Below are 23485 nucleotides of genomic sequence, written 5' to 3' on the forward strand. Positions count from 1 at the left end.
AGAAATTTTAATTGTATGAAGATTTCATATATAATTAAACGTTTGAGCTTGAATTTACGTATGAGTTTGAACTGCTGCTATAGTCTCTGAACCTAGATTTTCCAGATGAAACAGTTCAGGTAACTACTCCCTCTCAATTCCCACATGTTAATATGAAAGCTATGTAGATCTGGGTTATTTTTAATGTCTTTATTTTGCTTTGGAGGCTCACTGAATTCCATATAAGCTGACTAATGAGAAGGAATCCCACTGCTGTGAAAGCAGTATAGACTGTTATTGAATCATCGTGCTTAACTGTTGTTTTTCTCAGTGTCGATCTTAACCGTGTTAATAAATATCAACATGTGCACAGGAATGCAAACACTTTGCTCAAGGCTTTAAACAGAGCACTGGCGCTGTCAGAATCTGGCTGGAGCTGCGCATCTCCCTTGTGTACAGTGCATTTTCATAATTAACAATTGCTGTCATGTTAGCCATCATTGTGTAAGGAAGAATCACTGTGATAGACTTGTAAAGCTTCCTTGATAAGAATTTGAACAGTGTCATTTGTTATACAATGGTTTTTCTCATCAACTGTGCAAATAAAGTGTTCTTTTTTATAAATCAGCCAGTGAATATTTATGACAGGTGCATTCACCTTTACTGCCACAGCTGAATCATCTGGATACTGTGAGGAAAATGTTCTCAGATCTGAAATGATATCAGGGGGAGGATGAGCTAATGACAGTAAACCAGGGTTGAGATAACCAAAGTGCTGAGTTGAGTGCCTTGTAATTTAGATGAAATACAGTGATAGATGTGGATGGATTAATTCATTACTGCTGGTGAGGAGTGCCCTCTTTTTCTTCTCCTGGCCATAATGTGATCTGAAGATTTTTTAGAAACTTTGCATCTACTTCTAACTTTTAGATTTCTCATTTTTAATCAGAGTATAAGAGGTACTTAGCATGTGAGTTTATTTAATATTTGCTGCTCTTTTTATACAGGTTATAAAATCTGTTTGTGTATACATACTGTTTTTTCTATATGACATGTCTGAACCCCAGCATATTTTGTTCTAGGCTATCCTGATCATTAGACTTTCCCCAAGATGGATTTAGGGGACTTGCTCCCTCTGGAATTTTTTATTCCTCTTCATAGAAACAGAGATGGCAAAAGAAAGTTAGGTAGGACCAGAGAGAAGAAATGCGAGGACAATCTGATCCAGTGATCAAAAAGAAACCCTTGTGGAAGGACTACTTTTAGGGTTTTTTTTATAGTAAGATCAGGTCATGGAAGTCATATATGCCAGTTAAAAACCTTGATGAAAAGAGAACAAAGACATAATTTTTCCTGTAATCCAGTATTGAGGAAAGCTGCAGATTTTAAATCCTCCCAATCTGAAAATACTAGCTTCTTTTCCCTGCCACCTGACTCTGCATATTTTCTGCTGCACAGATGCTGAGCTTTCCAGTAAATGGTGCAAATGTTTGTCATAGATGAGGTTTGAGTGTTGCTGCTGGGTTGGTCATTTAAGGAGATTTAGGTATAGGACCGGTAGCCTGTGAAGGATGCTTAGCTCTGCACTGAATATGCTCTGCAACAGCATGTAAGATACTTGTTTCTTGTGGTTTCTCCAATATTGAAAAGTTGCTTGATGAAAAGGCAGTGTGACTTTAGATGCTTGCATTTGATTTGACTTGTGCATCGTTTCCTAAGTTCTTTCTTAGGTCAGTTCCATAATAACTAATACAGTAATAATAAGTCTGTAGTAAAGCTGGCACCTGCCTAAGATCTCAGCTTGCTTAGTATTATGCTGAGTACCTGCATTTGAATATATCAGTCGGATCTTGAGGGCTTAGGAGGCCTTGTGCTCACCCATGCAGGATGCTCTGTTCACACACCTTAGCTGTGGCTGCAGCCAGTCTGGTGCATCCAGTATTCAACCTTCTGTGCACCACCAGTGTAGACCATAAAGCCTTCATACAGACCTCTGCCTTGTTGTGGCATAGTTATGTATGGGTAGTCAGGGAAGGTAATTTCCAGAAAAATCCTTGATAAATTTTACTTACCTTGCCCTTTGTTTCTTACACTTTCCAAGCCAACTTCACAGTCACTTAAAGCGGCCACAATTTTGGTTCAGAAGAGAATGTTTGTAATGTTTCTTTTAAATTTTCGGTCTGTTTTAACCCTATAGCTAGTATCTGACTGCAGAATAGTATTATGTTCTTGTGCACACGTGTATAGAGTGGCTTTACAGTGAAAAAAATGGAAAACGTAATACTAATCAGTAGTGACGCTGAGTTGGGAGCAACTTTGGCTCTCGCCTTGGTCTCTCTCTATATGGTAACTTTGGCTTTCATCAGCAAGGAGTATAATTAATACTGGTGATAATGGGCAGCTCTTCTGTGTTTCTGGAAATGACTGTGACTCATCTGATTTAAATAGAAAATAGAAATGCATCTTCTGGCTGGGCAGCAGGTTGGCGAGCAAATTCAGGGCGAGAAACACCTGTGTTCCAGACATAAACAGTCCTGTGTCTCCGCAGCAGAGCCATCTGTGACACAGGTTGCTTGCCAGATTTTTCTGCAGAAGGAGTTTATCTATTAGAAAGATGATTCCACAGTGCACTGTGGATATGTGCCACTTTCAGACAATCCACACAGGAAAGATAATGCTGCCCATTCAATGGCAGCATCTGTTCTTTGGCATACACTTTGAATGTGATCATTGCTAGTGACTTGCTGCTGAAATATTGGAAGCACTATCATGATTTAAATAGCATTTAAATATAGCAGGGTGTTTTATATGTGCTCTCTGCTGGTTCATAGAAGCAGGTGAGCATTCCAATACTTCTTCTACTGGATAAGATAGGGTATACACAAAGTATGCATTTATTCCTGCCCACAGCTTTGTGTTGTATCAGTGCCAAAGACAGAAGTAGTAAGAAGGTTTTATGAATGGTTTGATATCATGATCGCTGCAACAAGGCTGCCCTGGAGCGTCACGTTTCCAACCAGCCCTTCCCTGTTGGTGAGCACGAGGTCAAGCATGGCACCTCTCCTTGTCGGCTCCTCTATTACTTGCAGAAGGAAGTTGTCTTCCACACAATCAAGGAACCTCCTGGATTGCTTGTGCTGGGCCGTACCGTTGCTCCAACAGATGTCAGGGTGGTTGAAGTCCCCCATGAGAACAAGGGCCTGTGAGCGTGAGGCTTTTCCTATCTGTCTGTAGAGCGCTTCATCTGCAGATTCCTCTTGATCAGGCGATCTGTAACAGATCCCCACAGTAATGTCCCCCATCGCTGTTCTCCCTTTAACCCTGACCCACAAACTCTTTGTCGACTGCTCAACTGTCCGCAGACAGGGTTCCATACTCTTGTCCCTTCATTTGGTGAAGATTCAATATAATTATTGCATTGTTTATATTAGCAGATATTTGTGGAAAGCAAAGCCATTTGATCCCATAATCTGTCTTCTGGGACAACAGAGATTATGCAGAATATCAAACAATAACTCCAGTCTGCTTATAAATTAAGGTCAAATGATACTGTTTTGAAAGGACAAATAAAACTTGGGTAGTTCCTGCTTAACCTGTTCTGGTGACAGAGAGCAATATGTGGATTTATGCTGTAGAATTTAAGTTTTTGAAAAGGCTTTCATAGCTAAGTAATTTTTCCAATTGATATTTTGATAGTGAATCTAGATCCTATCTACTTGTGTTGCTTGTACTTCAATGATTTTGACTCCAATTGGTCAGTTTTACCCAGGTTTTTATTCCATTTGTCTAGATGTTGAGTAACTGAGCGGTGAGCCTCAGGAACATTAGAATGAAGGGGTTAAAGTGGAAAGAAGTTATTTTATCATTTGCATAAATCTAGGCGTATTTGTAGCAGTTCAGATAATCTTGTTGGTATTTAAAGTGCCAAAAAAATCTAGCATCTCTGATTAGACTGAATTTAATTTTCCTGATTTAGATATTAAATAGAAGCTGTAATTAGTATCTGATTCTCTTATGGAACTTTATTTTTAGGGTAAGCATGTATTTTATTCATGTTTAAACTATTCTTCAAGTGTTCAGTAATACTGGTATTTCAGCAGTGTCTGAATTGTCTGGATTGCAGTGCTGAATGCCTAAAATGTCTTAAATGCCTAAAATACCATTTTTTTCCAGTTCATGGCATTTTAGAGCACTTAGATAAGAGACCCAACTTTCTGATTGTGGCAGTCCAACTTCCAAGGCTAACCCTGTTGTTAGTTATTGTTAGTTTTTGTTAACTGCTTGATTATAAGCTCTTACATGGTTATTTCTTTGTAATTTGAAGTATCTCAGTAATCTGGTGTTGGAAGAGGATGGCTATCTGTAACACTCTCTAGTGAGTACATCTCTCCTGGGGAGACAGGCAGAGTGTTTTCTGTGGAGACTGAACGTAGTTTTCCTTATGGAGCTGTTTGTGGGTGCAAATAAGCTAGAGTGTGAATGTCTAAGCCTCAGATCCTTTTGATAGGCCTGGTCGGACTTCTGTGAAACACAGAGCTACCCAGATATCTTATTTTGCCTGAACCTGATGTCAAATGCTAAGATCACTGGTGTTTCTCAGAACCTTTGAACTTTCAGAGTATGTTGGGCCCTCCCAAATCCTCAAATGTGTAACTCAGTAAAAAGAGTATTTGCTGGGCTTGGAAAAGGGGAAAGCTTGAATATAGTTCTGGTGCAGTTTTTCCAGCAAATTTGGCAAAAATATATAGCTTGGATATTTTAATTATTTCCTCTGGTCTTAAAATGATCTTTTGTTCTTCTGAAAGCTGTTACCTGTCAGTGCGCCCTCTGATAAGGTAGCTGCTGAAATCCTGATAAAGTAAACAATAGCTACATGCTCTTCTGTTCTCTGTGACTTGTCTTGGGGTTACCTGGAGCTGTTATCACAATGTACCAATGCAGTGTCACTTGTATCATCTGCAAAATAGACCACCCTAAGGGCCAGCCCAAAGCCCTTTCTTCGTAGAGTTTATGGCTGTTCATGTAATAGCTCTTCTAGAGCTTAGAGTCTATTGTGCTTAAGCATTCCTTTAGTCTACTTTCAGGCTGATTTTCCAGATTTTGCTGCCCTCTCACATCATATGCCAACTGTATCTAAGGTGCTTCCAGTAGTATGAACCCTTTTGAGATTCTTCATTCCATGTTTACTCATTCTATGTTAGGATATACCCCTCCCTGAGTATAAGGGCAGGGAGTAGGAAAGATGATAGGTGAGGATGAAAGATCTCAGAGTAGCCAAACCATTATGAATATTTAGTTGGAAGCTTTCTCAAATATAAGATGTTTCATAAAGAAAGACACATGATCAGCCTGTGGCCCCAGGTTAGACCATTCCCCTGGAAGACAAGGGACTGACAGAGCACCAAGGATATAGTAAGGAAGCAGAGCAGGAACTGCAACCCCCCAGGGATGGGATTGAACACCACACACCTAGGAGAGACCAAATTTAGTATTCTAATGTGAGAAATACTTTTTGGGTGAGTTTTAACCACAGATGCCCCCTAAACCCTGAGAAATCTTTCTTGCCAAAGAAATGTTTCTTGAGGAATTTCTTTCTGTAGTGGGTTGCTAGTTTCCTTCCTCCCACTCCCTTCTCCCCCCCTCCATAACTAGTGCCTGTGTCAGAGAGTGTCTATTTTGTTGGCTCTAAGGCTGTATCTTGCTCCTGTAAATGAGATTGAATGAGTGTGTGGGAGGCTGGCATGCCAGCAAAGAAAGAAGGATGTCCTGTTCAATGTCCCCTGAGAGAGCAGGTCTGAGCAAGTGCCGGGGAGAGGAGTCGCATCAGGGAACTGGTGACTTAGCTCCAGAGAAAACATTGAGAAGCTGCAGTGATGTGTAGGGGTCAGACAGTGAGGACTTCCTGAGGCTGGAGGGATTTTCCTGAGGTTGAGGAGACCCTGCTCTGCATTACAAAGTCATTGAATGATTTTAAATTTAAGCTTCAAGTTTGGAGTTCTAGATAAAGCCATTCAAATGAGCAGGGGAAAAAAAAAATCGAGCTTTCTCTTTGCTCTTGTGGAATTCACTACTGGAAAAGGCCTTTCAAAGGGCAAGCATCACAGTGTAAGGATGCCTAGCCACTTCACTTTGAGGGACATCGAAGATATTACAAGCTGTGTGGTGAATACAGTATTTTGCTGATCAATTCTTCCAAGTAATTTTTAAAGAAGGATTTGTTCAGAATTAGCCAAAAAGCTCTATTAGGGCAATTTGTTAAATTCCACCAGCAGTGGCAGTACCACATGAGGGCAGGCAGTACCACTGCAACTGTATGTCTGGTTTTTGTTTTGGTTTTGAAGGAAATAAATAGCTGTGCAATTTAGAACAACGTTAAGACTTTTGGATGAGTGGACAGCCTCAAGCTTCACTCAGATACATTAAACTACATAGTGTTGCATAAAATAATCTGCTTTCTACCTTTCTCCCCCTCCAACAATCCTCACTAGAAGGAAGCACTGTCATCATACAGTCATCATAACTTCACTGCTCATGATGGATTTTAACGCGGAAGTCAGTCCTTTAAGAAAAATAAAAAACAAGCGTGGTGATTGAAAGTAAAAATTAAGAAACATGCTAGAAACATTTGTAGGCTTGTTTTCTAGTTTTCTCCTCTTTTAGTGCTTTAAAAAATGCTATGAGCATAGCTCAGGAGGAGCTCCAGTGAATATTAAGTTAAAGCCCAAAGGGGTCTGTCTACCTGACACTGAACAAAACACTTCTGTGAGATGAATTGAGCAGTTGTTTCTGTCTTTTTTCCACTTACTAATTAACATCTTGTTTGGCTTTTGATTTGCCTAGATATTCGTGGAATACAAGAGTTTTTGGACAAAGTATCTCAACAGGGAATGGATGTAGCATTGCAGAAAGTAGAAAACAACATCAATAAAATGATCACGGGGCTCTTTGCCACTATGCGAATAGAAGAACTGAACCGCTACCGGGACACTCTGAGGCGGGCTATTCTTATAATGAACCCCTCGACAGCCAAATCATTCATAACAGAGGTATGTGTTTATCACTGGTAACTTCTTGTTTTGATGACCAAGATTCCAGCTGTTTGTCAAAAGATTCAGTTTATTTGACTTCATAAAAACAATCAAAAAACCCCCAACCAAACAAACAAAAACTCCAACTGAGAATGTAAATATTTTCACTTCAAAAACCATCGTGCAAGGGTGTGTTTTCATGCTCACCAGTGTGCACAGAGTAGTATAGCTGCATTCTGCATGAGCAAAAGCATCTAGGAAACATACAGAAGAATCAGCAGTCCAACTTCTGCTGAAGCTTATGGATATTATATTGCTATTTCTTTGCTCACTGTGTCCCTCACTAAAAAATCTTTACAAGTGACAATTTTATTATTATTTATATGAATATATATAATATGTCTTTGTGGATAAAATGTGTCTACCCAATTGGCATTCCAATTTTTATTTAGATAATATTTGATAATGATCTGTTATGTACCACTGAGTAGTGGAATTTATGAAGAGCTGGATCCGAATGAAGAACTTAAGATGATAGGCTTACAGTTGTGCTTATGTATTTAAACAAAAACTGCTAACAATATGGACATAATTTTTAAATCCTCTTCAGGATTTAGTGACAGAAGACTTTCATATCACATTCAATTGCAACATGTCATTTTTTTTATTAGTGGCATAGTTCTTTTTACACAGCACTGTGCTGTTTCCTTTATGTTTTTTCACGTGTGTATACACTTCATCATCAACCAGTGGTTAAAAATGTATTTGTTTTCTGTTCCATAGAAATGCACTTTATCTCTGCAATTATTTTTCTTTGGATCTATTTGTAACTTGCATTACTTTTCTTTTATGCTTTCCTATTGCCAAGGTCTTCAGAAATTGAGGCTTAAAAACTATGTTGTCTCAAGTGAATGCCTTTTAGGAACATTAGTTAAAAGAGGGCTTTTTTGTTTCTTTTTGATTTTTTTTCCTATTATTTATTTGGCTAGGCAGTCTGCTGTCCTTATTACACACTGAAGCTTGCTAATTCTGAGAAATGAGGGTTTGCAGCTCTAGCCAAATGTCTGCAGTGCGTTCTAAGATAGAAACTGTTTGTGGACATGTTTTAGATTATTCTGCACTGTTTTCATCACCCAAGTCACAAGTGGTTTATTTTTCCATAATATATTTCACATTACAACCTCAGTGCAGCAGGGTTCAGGGCTCTAACTACAATAACTTAGTGAACACAACTCCTGTTGTTCCTCAAGAAAAATGCTCTTTAAAAAAAAACCAACACTTTGTCATTTATTTTTACGCATTGAAGCATAGTAACAAACTCATTGGCATCTTTTGAAGTATGTTGTCAAGAAAGTAAATAGTTTCTTTCAGAGTTGTCACTTTGGCATTAGCCGCTCAAATCCTCTCTCCCCCCAAAAAACACCAACAAACCCTCCAACTAATCCAAACCCACAATTCCTCTCCCCGACTAAATATCCAAAACCAAACACACAGACACACACACACACAAAAATAATAACAAAACACTCGATGTTTCTCCTTTCCTGGAGTCTGTAAGACTACCAGGAAAGGTCATTATCTTCTTTTGTGAGTGAGGCTCAAAAAGAGTGTCTCACATCAGTTAACAGGTTTTGCCAGCACAACAGCATATATTTGGAGCAAGATGTGTGACTAGTGAAGCTGACAGCAGGAGCCTCTCAATAGGAAGAGTTACTCAAATAGGAATATGATTACTGCTTTACTTTATTTCTGTTGGTGGTGTGGAATGAGCTACGCAACTGCACTCCAACAGTCAGTGTCTACACAAGGAGAAACTTGCTGGGATAGCTTTGCCACTGGATGTTAAAAACTGCTGTTTTGCAGTTGAACCAGCAGCTGCACTTCATGAACAAGCAAGTTATAAAGCCTATGGACTGACAATGGGTTAAGATATTCCTAAACAACTCAAGCTTAGACATGCTTATTCCCGAGACTGTGCCTTGTGCATGACTAGTTTAACTTGGAAATTCAGTTTAGATAGATTTAGATGATAGATTTAGCATGTAAACTTGAAGAAGTTAATAAGAAACAACTGCTTATGTAGACAAGCCCTTGGGTTTTTTGTGGCCTTTCTGCCCAGGAGATGTTTTTGGCTGCCTAGTTGGATTCAGCTGTCAGCCTCTTTCCCCAGACCTCACATGGTCTTTGCTGCTTTGGTTGCTCTTAGATGGCTGATTTTGCTGAACCCCCTCATTGTTTAGCTGAGAAGAGAGTTTATTCACTCTGCAACAGCTGTAGTAAGCATAGGCTTGATTACTATGCAAGTAACAACTTTTCCAGAGTAAATAGTCAGATACTGGCCTGTGTAAATAGGCAGTCTGTAAATCTGAGATTCCTTGCAGTAGAATTTATCTCTGCTCTGACTCTGAAATTCTTATTTTTAAGTAAGAATATTGGGTTTAATTTAATATTGCTTTTTAAGCAGCACTGCTTTTTTATGTTAGACTGCTTCTTTTTTTCCATCTTTTGCATCTCTAGAGCTTGCAGAGATGAGATCTATGCTTATATACTCAACAAAATGGGGATTAAGATGTAAATACACTGTTCTGGCTGTAGAGATAAAACCCACCTTCTCTTTAACCATTATGTATTAACTTGCCCTCTGTAGAGTGTTGAAAGGCAGGAAGAATTGGGAGCAGGTATCACAACATCTCTCCTTACTGACTATAGGATTAATGTAAAGTGAGAGACGGGGTCCAGCCAAATTCCCTGATGTCCTTCATTGCTTTGAGCTGGGGATGGAGGGGCAAAAGGGGAAAGCTCTGCTGAAATAGTGACATTTAGTGGGAGTAAGGGGTGTGGATGTATGGAGCTGGAGGAGACTGGGACCTCTTCCCAGATCAGTTTTTGGCAGCATCTGGGAAAATGCTTTGCCAGGAATATACTGCTGGCTTGTTAATTTTTTATTTTTTTTTTTTTTTTCAGTAGGTTGAGATTTTTCTGTACCCTCAAATAATCACCCAGGTCCCACAGATGAAGCAAAATATTCCCACTGAAACTTTTGTGATTACTGAAAAGCACTTTGGAGTCAACCATCGTGCACAAAAATTGCTATGCTGTCTGACAGCACTGGTGACTGGTGTGAACAGCGTGCCACTTGTTTTTTGTTTTCAGGGTAGTGTTTTTTTTTTTGCATATGTTCTTCTGGTCTCTGATGAACTTGCAGATATGAAGACAAATTCATGGCTTGACTTCACGAACGAAGATTTGGGAAGGGTTTTACCCACGCTTACTACAAGCACACTGATGACTGAAAAGGCCAATGTGGAATAGGCAAATCCTGTTCCAAAAAGCACAGTGAAAGGTCTCCTTGGGTGGTATAGGTGGGGATCTGGACACACCTTTGGAGGCAGGTGTATGCCTTTGTCTCTTTGTCTTTCATCGACCACAACAGAAGATGCCCGTTGGCCATGGCTAGCCAACCAGGTGGAGGGGCAGATGAGCTTTGGTTAGGCCATGTTTTCTAGGCCTCTCTCTATATGGAGCAAGCAGTGCTCTCCTTGAAAAAAAGGCTGCTTGGTCATTCAGGATGTTGCCGAACAAGACTGTCATCTCCTGGGTCAGTCTCGAGCGACCAATGTCCTGAACCGCCTGCATGCAGGGTGCACTTCCAGTGCACCTTATCACCTCCCATTTTGTCCCTCGCCTGTCTCTGCAGGGCTTTGCAAGCGTGGGTAAACCCTTTGGGCCCGCGCAGTGGATTTTTTAGGTGAGGCACAGAGTGTGCAGAACTGGCCCCACCCTTTACACCTGAGGTTTGTCTGGCAGGGCCTAGCGAGCTTGGACAGTGACAGCAAAGTCCTCAGGTCGTAGGTTTGATTAGAGTATCCTTCTCTTAGATGGATGCCCTTACAGGGCTAAATGAGCTCCATCTGCACGGGTTTGAAGTTAGAGTTGTCCTTCTAGGATGGTTGCCCGAAGGCTAATGAGCCCATCCTGCCCATGGACACACTTTGTCTGACCCTTCAGTTGAGACCTGTCTGGCATGGGAGACCCTACCGGAGGCATGTGCCACCACCAGCATAGCTCCCAACCTCACAAGAGCACGCAAGCTCTTTCCCCACGACAAGCGGATGTCAGTGAAAGAGATGAAGACAAATAGAGAAAAAGGAATACGATGTCCTTGCCAGCTCAGCATTGGAGCAAAAATCCAGGGTCAAGTGACAGAATACAAAAGTATTAAAATTCACCTGGTGCTGTAGCAAAAGAGCAGGGACTCTTTTGGCCAAGAAAGTCTCTATCACCTTGTTAGTCTTGTCAGAAAGGTATCTCAAAACACTAGAAAAGGTTTAGGAAAGTGCAGAGAGAAACCATGTCTGTGTTGAGACTGCCTTGCAAAGCAAAGTTTTCTAAAGCTAAGTGTGAGAAGGCTGGGTAGTAAGAGGAACAGGCAAGGAAACTCAGGTTGCAGCAGAGATTCTGGGGATAGCAAAACAACTTAGAGGAGCAAGACTTTAGGAAGCAAGCCAGGTATTCTCACTTGGGTCAGTATGCTGTCAGGACATCTCTGCTTACAACTTTATTTCTGTTTAGCTAAGGAAACTACCTTATCAGCTATGTGCAGAAATACGAATGTGGTGTTTTGTGCAAAGACTCCAGGAGGTGATAACAAGAGGACAAGGGAGGGATGCTGAAGCTGATTCAGTTTTTTGGATATAGAGGAAAATTAGGTTGATTAGCAGAAGACTTTACGTATTGAAAATCCAGTAAGCTGTGGGCAAAAGAGCCTTAGCATCAGCCAGGGATTTTACTGGAGTTTTGACAGGCAAGCTGTGTAAGGCCTTGGTCTAGGTGCTGAAGACACTGCCACCTCCAGCTGTCAGTTCTTCCCCTTGACAGAGGGATTCCCATGCCAGCAGCAAGCTTGGCAGATGTGACTGTACACCTTGATGCCCCTTGCTAAGTTCCCTGGTTCTGTTGCAGGGATAGTGACCTCTTAGAGAAAGGGGTGAGAACACTTTTTAACTGCAGCATCAAGATTCATCATCAACATTTCAAGCTTGTCGGGCAGAAATTTCAAAGCATTGGCAATGTATATAACCATCAAAGATGTTGTGAGGACTTGACAATTTCAAGCCATCAGTGCAGTGAGCATTGTCAGTTCCCAGACTGGAGAGAGTGCTGCACACTATATGTGTGTGTAATTAAAAAATATTGGCTTTTTATTATTCCAAAGACTCCATTCTGCAATCAGCTTGAAACTATTGAGCCCCATAATGTCAGGACTTCATGCGTGCAAGTGATTATGCTAGAGATATTTTCAATGTTTACTGTTAAACAGGTACTTAAAATTAAGCTGCCATGCATCACAGAGCTGGGTTATAATTATTTAAAATGTATTAAAATTCAACAAAACTAGCAGCTGCCAAATCTGAGAGTTTTAGCAATAGGTCTGGCATGTTGACCTGTGTGTATGCAGACATGCTTATTTTACCAACCTGTATAGGTGCCATTTTATTTATCTATATTAGTTTTCAAAGAAAATTAAAATTATGTAGCTTTTAGGCATTAGTAAGATCTGCTGCACATGATTTTGGTGAATTGAAATCTTTGGTTTTTTTTCTAACCCAGGTGGATGTGGTACACTACTAAAATAGGTTACCTTGAATGAAGAGAAGCTACACTACTACTTTCAGGAATAAAAGAACTCTTTATAAATTAAATATTAAAATGTATAGGGAAAACAGAATAAAGAATGTAAATGAAGTACTGAAGAGTTCTTGCAATTTAATGGGCAAGTGAAAAAGAGAAGGTGACTGTTTTAGGAGCAAATGTAATTTAAAAATGCCTTATGTTATTGAACCTTCACCATGTTTTTTCTAATGGTTACTGTGAATAGAATGTGGAGTAAGACTTATTCTGTGATATAAGATTATTCATGGTGGCACATGTCCTGGTATTTATTATATTTTATCACTACTCCTCTGTTGAAAATAACAGGTCATTTTAAACCTAAGTATTTGAAAAAGTAATTTTTTTTTATCTTTCATAAAGTGACATGGTTATTATTTTACCAAGTTTTAGCTTTAGATGTGATCATGCAGCAAATCACAGATTGTGACAGGGATTTGCTTTAGTGTTGCACAGCACTCTGCACAGGGTTATTTCATTAAACAACTTATTTGCTGTGAATTAGGAAAGTTTACTCAACTTCTTCTCCACAAGGTTTATTCAGCCTTTGTGTGTCCAAGGTTCATGGAAGCTCAGTCTTTTTTACTTGTTTTGTTTGGGTTTTTTTATACCTTTCTCTATGACACTGTGCTCATTGGGTTTTAAATGTATCCTAAGGAATGTTACACTGACATTTAACTGTTTTGTTCTTCTCTTTCTATTAATAAAGAAAATTTAGTTTTAGTTAAAAGCTACATGATCTACAGACATGTATAGACATGTATATATAGACATGTGTGTACAGAGGTGAATGCAGCTGAAAATAGGAGTTAGGAATCCAATGCAGCTGGGTGCTACTTCCACTGAAACCTATGGCAAAAATTCTGTAGTTTCCACTAGAAGTAGATGGTTTTTGTTTAGTGGTTTTTTGTTCAGATGTGAACAGATAACTTACATAGAGAGGTGGAAGACTCCAGATAGATATCAAGCCCATATAATTAGCTTTGGAGAATAAATGGTCATCTAATGCATCCCTTAACTTCATGTGCTAGGTAGTAACTGCCTCTGTTTGTGGCACAGATCTACCTGTAGTTCAGCTATTTGCTACTTGAAAATCTTGTAAATCTGAGCTTTTGATCTTCTGCCATTTAAAATCACCTGGTTTGCCTTTTACATGTGTGCCACGGGCTGCCAATCCCAGGTACATTCAGGAGCAGTCATCAAACTGGGATTTAGGAAAGCTGGTTTCTCTTCTGCCATGCACATGCTATGTGACTTTTGAACGTGTTACTGAATCACACTTCATTACTTTTTCCCTAGGTAAAAGGAAGAGTAATGCTTGCATACCTTTGTATAGTGCATAATAGACAAATAGTACCATTATTTTGTGTACATCCATATGTTTCCTGCAAAAGTAAAAGCATATTCATCTACCATCTAAAACCCACCTTTTATGGTTTTTTTAAATGAACTGTACTGCCTGAAGAGTTCCTTCTTCTCAAGGCAGCTTGGAGATAGAGCAAGAATGAATTTGTCAGTTGAATTCAGCAGTGATGAACCAGTGATAGACTGGAAAAGCTATCACAGGTCTTATGGTAAGCATGTTGGATATCCCATTAGGTGACTTGATGGCTTAGCACATTTGTATGTACATCATAATTTTCTGGGCACTGCTGAATATGACAGTAGCTGGTAGTTAGTTGATGCTAATAATAATGAAAAAGGTAATTTTTCCATTATGCAGATATTAATTATTATTTCCCTCAGAGATTGTAAGCATTTGCTTTGTAAAAATTTATTTGTGATCTCTGGGAATTTTTAAACAATCCTATTTACATAAAATACAAGTCTGAAGTCTCTAAAGGCAAGAGTTGTTCAAGCAGTTTTCTTTGATGGCAGTGATGAAGGTGAAAGATCAGCAAGAGCCATATGAACTTGCCTAATGCTATTTTTACCTCCTTTGCCTATCATTTTATCATAACTGTATATATTGATTATACTAGAATTTGTCTAGGAGAGCTGGTCTTCAGAGGCTAAAACCAGATCTTGCACTGTTTATGACTGTTTGCTCCTTTGTTTTTCTTACAAGTAAGCTGAATGCTCTAATCTTTAAGGTTGTCTTTCTCATCAGTTGTTTTTTGAAAAGCATTTGAGCTTTTTAGACCTGCAAACTCCTGTAGATCATACTTGCCTTTTTTGAGCCTATTCTCTACATCATAGCTGGAATAAATCCCATTTGGCATGCTCCACTCTTATTTGCTGTTGTTAATATATGTAATGAAATATATGCTCTTTTGTTTGTCTTTCTCCAACCTTAAAAACAGAATTTATAGCTGCAAACTGAGCTAGAGGCTTAAAGGATTTTTTACTTCATAGGATCTTCCAAATCTCTAGTAAAGGGATGCTCAGAAAACTTGTTCAGAATGCTGAACAAGTTGAAACTTTGATCTTTAAATGTAGCAAAAGAGTCTTTTTGTGTTCTTTAAAACTGCAAGAATTGAAGTGGGGTCTTGGAGGACTCTAGATTTTACCTTTCAGAAAAAAAATCTGAGAAAGTTCTTGAATTTACCAGTTAGTCAAATTCCCTGACTTTTTATGCTCTTGCAGCCATGAGTGTCAGCCATCCAGCTGATGGCTGAATGATTGGATGTGAAAATTCATGCAGTTTTCCTATGCTTGATGAATGGAGTGATGGTATCGATTTTATATGCACTCACTTACCGTAGGGTACAAGTGTGAAGATAAAGCATTTTAGTTACAGAAAAATGAAAGTGGAAAGTAAGTCTCACTGCTGAAATAAGTCAGCTTCAAAGGAATTTGTATCAATTGCATCATTACTGTGTCTGTAACCTAAAGCAATCCTTTTGGTTCCTGCATTTTCAGGGAAGTATCAGTAGGAGAGTGAAATCCAGGTTCACAATGTAGTGTTTGGGTTCTTGGGGCAAAATGCTGTGCTTGCTGTTGCTAGGGTAGTTTATTTTAGTCTCTAAAATTAAGAGGAAACATAATGGGAAATCTATCCCAACACAGAGGGTCTAGATCTAAAAGAACAGGGGCTGGTGGCCGTCTGCATGTCCTAAGCACTGTTATGAATTTTAGAACTAGGGCTATACCTTGCTGTTCCTGAAAAGTAAGGTTGCGTGTTAGTAGTCAGGAGCTCAGCTGGCACATTTGTGTTGGCTGCATATTGGTTTTGTCTTTTAATTAAGATTGCAATATCAGCAGCTGAGGAGAAGCAAGATATGGGCATGCTCATCTTGCAATATGCTTGCAACGTGAAAAGTGAGACAAATGCCTGCATGATGTTACAAGCCTGGTGGTAACAGTATATCCTGCAGATCTTACCATGATTGTCTGTGGTTTTACATCCTCTACTGTGGTGCTGATAGTCTGAGACCCTCACTGAAGTTTGTGTCCAAAGCCAATGTGAACTGGAGCATTTGTGTGGTCTACAACGTAAGAAAGTCACAGCATATCTCTGCATTTTTCTTCTTTCTGGATTTTCTTCATTTTGGCTTCATGGTGTCTAGGCATTTATTGTAAATGGATATTCACATGGTACTGGTTTCTAGCCTATGCCAAAGGGTAGCATAGTTGTGAGATGTGAATCAGGTCTACCTCTGTTGTCAACAGCAAAAGCTGTAGTGTCTTATTTTGTTTTGACCAGTATTCTGGGTTTGAATGCACTCTCTTCTTCAAATTTTGGAACTACCTAGTGAGCTTTTAAGTATCCTCTTCTATCCTTAATTCTCTTTCTGTCCCAATCTGTAACTTGCAATGCAGCAGATTCATGAAGTGCAACTCTTTAGTTTCACTACATTTTTATATGTAATCTATAACAGATATTTATGAAAATTATAGTTAATTTATTAGTATGTTTATTTGAGACAAGAGGAGCTTAACTGATTAAGTACTGAGTAGATATATTATGTACTTTATGAGAATCTCATAATATTTGCTGTTGTGCAAACAGTTGTTGGATTATGCTTTCCTATATATTTCTTTCTGCTGCTCTTGGCTTTTAACAGCGCAGTCATTGACATTCTCTTCTTTGGGATCTTGCTGGGTATGCTGTTTTCTGGACTAAAACAAATAACTGAGGGGCTGGCCTCCCATGATCTTTAGAGACATAATAATTCTTTTCTTCTTCTGTTTGTGTTGGTTATTCTTGGTCCTGATTTCTTAAATTGCTGTCAAAGTTAATTATATTCTCTTGTTATACCAGCTATTTTAATTGGATCTGATACTCTTGGTTATTGTTTATTCTTCCTCCCTGCGTTTATAGCTTCACTATAAACACCTCTGTTGTGTTCCTCTTGAGAGACAAATGCCTTCCCATACAGAGCAAATTGCTTCAGCCAGCCAAACAGAATTAAAAAGAAAATAAAACACATTAATGAAACAAAGCTATCATATACACATTAGTAGAGACAGTACTGTATTAAAGTGCATATTTTCTACTGGACTCAGGGTGGCTGATTCATGTAGTTGTTACAAAAAGTCCACTCTGAACATTTGCAAAACTAGTGTGCAATTGGCTGCCACAGAATAAGTGTCTTTTTGAAATAAAATGACAGCTAGACAGGATTAACTTAAAGTGGAGATAAGATCTGACAAAACTGTTTCTAATCCAATTCTTCCTCCAAAGTCATGTTGCCTGATTGGCAGAACTGTTCTGCCTCCTTCCTCCACACCAGTAAATAAATAGATGTATAGCCAGTGCATTAGCTTACCTAGGTTTCCCTAAAATAGAACCGATTTCCTAGCTAACATGAAAATTCAGTGTTGAAAGTTTCTAACCATGAAGCACAATTAACTGAATCATAATAAGTATATGAATTGTTTTGCCCATCTGTTAGACTGAAATGAAGAGAACTAATAGTCATTATTTCTTCTATTTTAAAAACATTCCCTGTGGCACTGATGAATCTTCCTCATTAGTTTGCTCAAAAGTAAAGATAGAATTTTATACCCTATCACCCCTTCCATAATATTTGTTGGGAGTTTGCTTATGAAATTTAGTTGAGCAGTCTCCCCCATGTTTTTCTTCTTGTTTCAGTATGTGTGTTGTAGTTTTATTCTGACTGTAATGTTTTTTGCCATGTATGCTTCAGTAATCTTCATGTCAATTTAAATTCTTCTTTAAAAATTTTGTCAACAAAATTGGACAATTATCTGCGAAAATATTAACAGCACTTCAGTAAAAATGCTTAGTATACTGTTAGAAGAAATTGCTGTAATGCTTGGTACCTCAAGATTCACCTTGCTTTTGTGAACACTTCATAATCAGCAGAGAGATTTTTGAAGACTCTTGTAAGACAATTTATTCTATTTTGGAAGTACTTAGCAGACAGAAGCTGACTTTGTAGTCTCCACAGAGTGTAAGGAGTTACAGACTGCAGCAAGTTGAGTGACATGGTCTAGGGTGAGGTGTCCCTGTCCGTAGCAGGGGAGCTGGAACTAGATGATCTTAAGGTCTTTTCCGACTGTAACTATTTTATGATTCAATGATTCTATGATATCAGGGGCTGATTTTAGCTTTAGGAATTATTTGTTTCTTACCTTCCTACATAATTTTTCCCTAGTTAGGACTTTTATTACTTACCTTATTTATAAGTGGTTTCAAAAGATATCTTTTTTTTTTATTGTCGTGGATGCTCTAATTTCAAATGGAAAATTAATTAACGGCTGTGATTCATCTCAGAATTTCCATGAATGAAAATAACAGCTGCTTCTGCTGATTGTGAGAATGGATGTAAAAAGTATTGCTTTGATTTTGAAAAGATATGTTATCTGCTGGTTGCCTATGTCATCCATTCTAAAACCTCATCTTTTAATAAGAGCCCTAAGCTGTCTTGTTAGGGTTCACTCATTTTATCTCTACTTACAAGTGACAAGACAATCTGTGCTGCTAAAACTAGTTGTTCAAGGGTTGGGCTAGATGATTGTTAAAGGGTCCCTTCTAACCCAAACCATTCTGTGATTCTACAATTTTCTGAAACAAAACCTGAAAATTGATACTCTATACTGTTAGGGTTTCTTGAAATGTAATCTTGAGAATCACAAGAGATTTGCTTGGGAAGGGGATCAACATTTATCTTAACATAGATAAAATTTTTGTCTTACAGAATTTCCTGTATTTCAGAGCAAATAAAGAATGAGAAGCAATAGGAGTTTATGCTGTCAGCACAAATTAATTTAAGAAGCAGTGGCTGGACATAAAAACACAAGGAGAAAGAAAAAAGGAAAGGGAAATTTGATGGTGCTAGTGGCCTACTTTGTTTAAAAGGGGAAAGAAGGCTGTTTTGTTTGGTCTTTTGTGTTTTATCTGGCTTATGAGCTAGCATTCATGTGCAGTTAGATGGACACAAATTCAGAACAGATTAAATGAAGAAATAGATTTTTGTCAGCTTTCTTTAGGAAATCAGTAAATAAAATAGCCTTAAAGAGTGCTTTGCATGAGACATTCATTTAGTTATAAAGGCACCAGAGCAGAGGTGCCTTTTAACTCCTCCTGAGGTATTTGGAGACAGGTCACAAGAAGGCCTTCAGGCAATGCCAGCTTGCTTTAGCTTAGGGAAGTAAATTGACTCTCATCATGTGGATGAGCATTTCTCTTGTGGGATTATAATGGAAAAAAATCTCATAGGTTATTACATATCTTATTCACCATTTTGCATTGAGAAGAAATGAGATATGCTGAGAGGAAGTAAGTTAAGGGAAAGGGATGATTCAAGCTTTCTCCAGGTTCAGTCAACCAATGATGAAAGCAGCTTCTTACAAGCTTTAATTTAAATAGAGAGGTTCAAAAGTAACATACTTGGCATTTTGAGATGCTCTGAGGAATGAAAGCTTTCATGTGTGATCTCCTTAAAACACAGTTCATGTTTGAATTGCCTGGATGTGTACGAACTAAGAGAGATAATGCGTCCTTGCAGCTTTCAAAGGCAGATATGTTTTTCATAAATAAATACTGTATACCGAAATTTTCCTTTCTTAGGAGAGAGGAGCTGTTGGGTCTGCAGAATTCCTGCTTCAATGAGAACGCTGCAGCTGGGGCCCATGGCATCTCCAGCATCCCCAGGTGATAGCATGATAGAGACATACTTCGTGGAAGCCCCAGGGTATTTTAAGTCAGAACTCTTCCAGGTGCTTTGTTGTTCTGTCAAAGGCAAAATATAACTTTGTCTCTTTAGCTGTTGAAATTTATGTGAGCTCTTCACACCTGAGCTGTACAGTAGCTCCTAGTCCCCTTCAGAGTATGATTCAATTTGTCAGTCAATGACCCTAAACCATTCTGTGGTTTATAAAATATTTGAGTAATTTTTGCCTTCTCAATGAAGGTCTGTTTCTATGAATGCTTAGCTGGTTTGGTCTCAGACGGGTAGTTTGGAGGGTAGGTGGTACATGCTCAGCACTTCATCAGTGTGATTGTCTCTCAGACTAAATTGGCAGCTTTGAAGAACCAGTGTATGATAACCATCAGCCAGGTTTGAACTGTGCACCTTAGAGGTAAAAGCATTAACTAGTATTGGAAAAGCTAAGTCACAGGGCCTGTGCATATTCTGCAGATCAGCACAGGAATGTACTTGAAAAATATACTCACCAGGTGGTTAAAATGTATGCCTAAAATGTGTAAATTACACCACACTTCATACTCTCTGTTAAATCTTTGGCACATCCTCATGATAGCACTGTAAATGTGGATCTGATTTGTGCTGCCTTTTTTTTTTGTTTTGTTTATTTTAAATTAATAATTATGAAATAAGACTGTTTTGTTTATATTCTATTTCACAGATATTTGTCTAACACATACACAGCCAAAAAGTATGCTCATATTGCACAAATCATGCCAGCAGTATGCTGCTGTTGGAATCAATATTTAAGGAATGAAGCTGCAGTTTCTGTTCAGTAAATAAGTTAAATGTTGGAAAAACTTCAATGACTTCAAGAGCTCAGATTCTGACTGAGGCCAGCTACAAGGTTTTTTCCATCAAAAAATTTCAAGTTTCCTATGGTCTGTGGTTCCAAGATAGTCATACTACCTGAGAGCCTAGGCTCTGAAATCTCTTTCATAGAATTTCAGAACTTGGGTTTCATTCCAAGCTGGAATAAACCCAGATTTTCAAATATCTATATCCTCTGCAGAGTTATGTGACCTTTTTTCATGCTGCTCTTCTCCTGACTAGCTTTTAAATTTACTTCCAAGCCGAGTGCTTTACATTTCAGCCTGGTGTGTTATGGTCATGGGTCTTTCATTACAAGGAGAGCATTACTGTCTTTGCTGTTAAGGCATCCATGTTAGGGCATCCATATTGCCAAGTGCTAATGATGAGTTGAAAGTACTTTTTCATTGTCTAGTTCATCAATCTTTATTTTAATCTCGTTTAGGTAGTGGCTTCCAGTCTGCCATCACTAAGAATGCTAATTAGGATTGCAAGAGTGAATCCAAGCAGACTGTCAAGACAGTGTTCAAAGAGGATGTAGAAAACCAAACACTGTCTTAAAGCTAGCTGACGGATTTATGCATGCTAAAGGGTGTAGCCGGAGCTACCACACGCACATTGAATGAGAGAAAAGGCAGAACAGGGTGAGAGATCCCATAATGTACTGCCACTTTCCCATTCTAGCTGTCTGATCACACCTAAACTGCAGGAAAAGACGAACCCCTCAGACTAAAAAGACAAAACCCCTACCTTTGCCGTTGCCCATGTGCATGAACCACCACATGAAATTTGGTGGACCACATCAAGTATTGCTGACAGATCCAAAACCCAGTACTTTCATCTGACTTCTGTCCACTATCAGAGGAAAATGATATTAATATCTGATTTTTTTACAGCTGTGTTGCCACAAGCAACATTACTTATAATATACATAGGTATATATACTAATAGTAGAGAAGTTAAGTGAAAGAACTAGTAATGAAATACAGGGTCAGTTCTGATAACTTACAGATATTTTTATTTGTGCTATTTTTTTTTTTTTTTTCTAATCTGGAAAGCGGAGACACATGAGATTTATTTTCAGAACAGCATTAACATATGAAATTAACTGAATTTTTATTGGAATCCAAATTTAAATCTTAATCTCAAATAGTTGTTTCTGTTCACTAGCCTTGTTATATAAAGCAGCCAAATCAGAGGCTTACAAGTATATTGTGTCTCTCTGTCAGTGCAGTGTTGTTCTCTGAGGTATAATTGTTAGTGTTTGCTCAAGGAATTTTTTGTTATGTTTATACAATACTAAAAAGACGTGTATACTCAAAGTTTTTTGATACTTCTAATGTATGTTGCAAAAAAATAGGGGAAACAGGTGTGTCTCAATTGCATAATGCTTGCCTTTGGGAGAAGAACAGAGGCATAGAATTACCCTGAGAGAAATTGTTGAAGCTGCTTTCAGTTTTGGCGAATGCTTTGATTGGATTTCAAAATAAATTTCACAGCATTAAATTTGTTGAGTTCAAATATACATGTACATAGTAAGAGTGAGAAATACAATGTTAAGCCCAGTACAAATTTTCATCCCATCACAGAACTGGGAAGTAATATTGCTTGATATGAAAAGCTACTTTTCTGATTGAGGTACTCTGTTACAGAAAGATTTGAGGAGGTGAAGAGTTAATGAAGGGCAAAGAAAATTAATGGCTGTTGAGGATCAGTATAAGTGAATAGAACATTTGATATAGTTTATACTTTAATACAATTAATATAGTTTTCACTTGGGAGCATTTTATTCTTTCAGATGGTCTTTTGTATATATTTACTTCTTTTTAAGGTAAGTCTCACTATAGTGAATTTTCCCTTTACCACAATATATTATGAAATTCTTTTAATGTTTAACCTGATAAATCTTCCACTGAGCAAGATATTCAAGATGCCTCATACATCAGTTGTGACTTAAAATTAGATGTATCGCTTCATCCTTCTTGCCTTGTTGGCTTTCCAAGATTTGCATGGAAATGTACATATAATATGGCCATGTCTGACTCCTTTTGTATATCAATTTTAGGGAAGACTTTTGCCACCTCCTGTTCTTACGAATACAGTTTGTCTGTCTTTATCTGTAACTGTGGAATCATTTGCAGCCTCTTAGTCTTAAGTGATTATTGCTTGATTTCACATTGCTTTGGATAGACAGGTCCTTCTGCACATGGCTGCCTTCTCTCCCATTGTCACTGGTGACCCTATGGACCACAGCCAACAGCTTGCTCTCTTTGTGAGGCCCACTGCATACTGTCAGAGGGAAAGTCATCATGCAACTTCCATTTATTTTGACAATAAAATTTTCCATATCATGCCCCTTGTAATTACACAACATCCTGCTTTTCATGGGGTTACTAAGTCAGATCCTCCTTTGTGTGATGATCTGGTGGTGTTCACAAAGTCTCATTTGTAGTGTTTGTTGGTATTTTTACCTTGCCAGGAGTTAATGTACTGATGACTTCAGATGCCCTTCTTCCTTAGTAGCACACAGCCTGCTAGGGTGGAAACATAACTGGTTTATGATGTTCCTGCAAACTTTATCAATATTCTACTTTGTCTTTTTGAATTTATCCAGTTCAATCAATCTGACCTCAAGGCAGAGCGTTTGGGATTTGAAGATGATGAGCTGTCTGCCTTCTACACACATTTCTTGCTTGCCCGAGGCAATCATATCTACTCCACTCAGTAAGACTAAACTGGGACTTTTAGCTTCTGGTTTACTTGAAGATTTTTAGTTTTCTTTGTTTGATCAACCTATCAAATTTGATGTTTGTTTTCATATTCCTCAAGAGTCATGGTAGAGAACCATGTAACCTCCTCACAGCTCATTGTTCTACTTCCATT

The 23485-nt window shown here is 38.5% G+C and overlaps 1 protein-coding gene across 2 annotated transcripts in view; it reads left to right on the plus strand.

The window, feature by feature from the left end:
- Positions 1–23485, plus strand: part of GRID2 (glutamate ionotropic receptor delta type subunit 2) — a gene marked incomplete at its 5' end in the record, with an annotated part of 729364 nt that overhangs the window by 432779 nt on the left and 273100 nt on the right. For both annotated transcript variants that reach the window (XM_080624929.1, XM_080624930.1), the window contains one exon: positions 6820–7025. In XM_080624929.1, the coding sequence (XP_080481055.1) occupies positions 6820–7025 (206 nt within the window). The remainder of the gene's footprint in view (positions 1–6819; positions 7026–23485) is intronic.

The sequence above is a fragment of the Psittacula echo genome (genome assembly GCF_963264785.1).
Source record: "Psittacula echo genome assembly, chromosome: 1".
Taxonomy (NCBI): Eukaryota; Metazoa; Chordata; class Aves; order Psittaciformes; family Psittacidae; genus Psittacula; species Psittacula echo.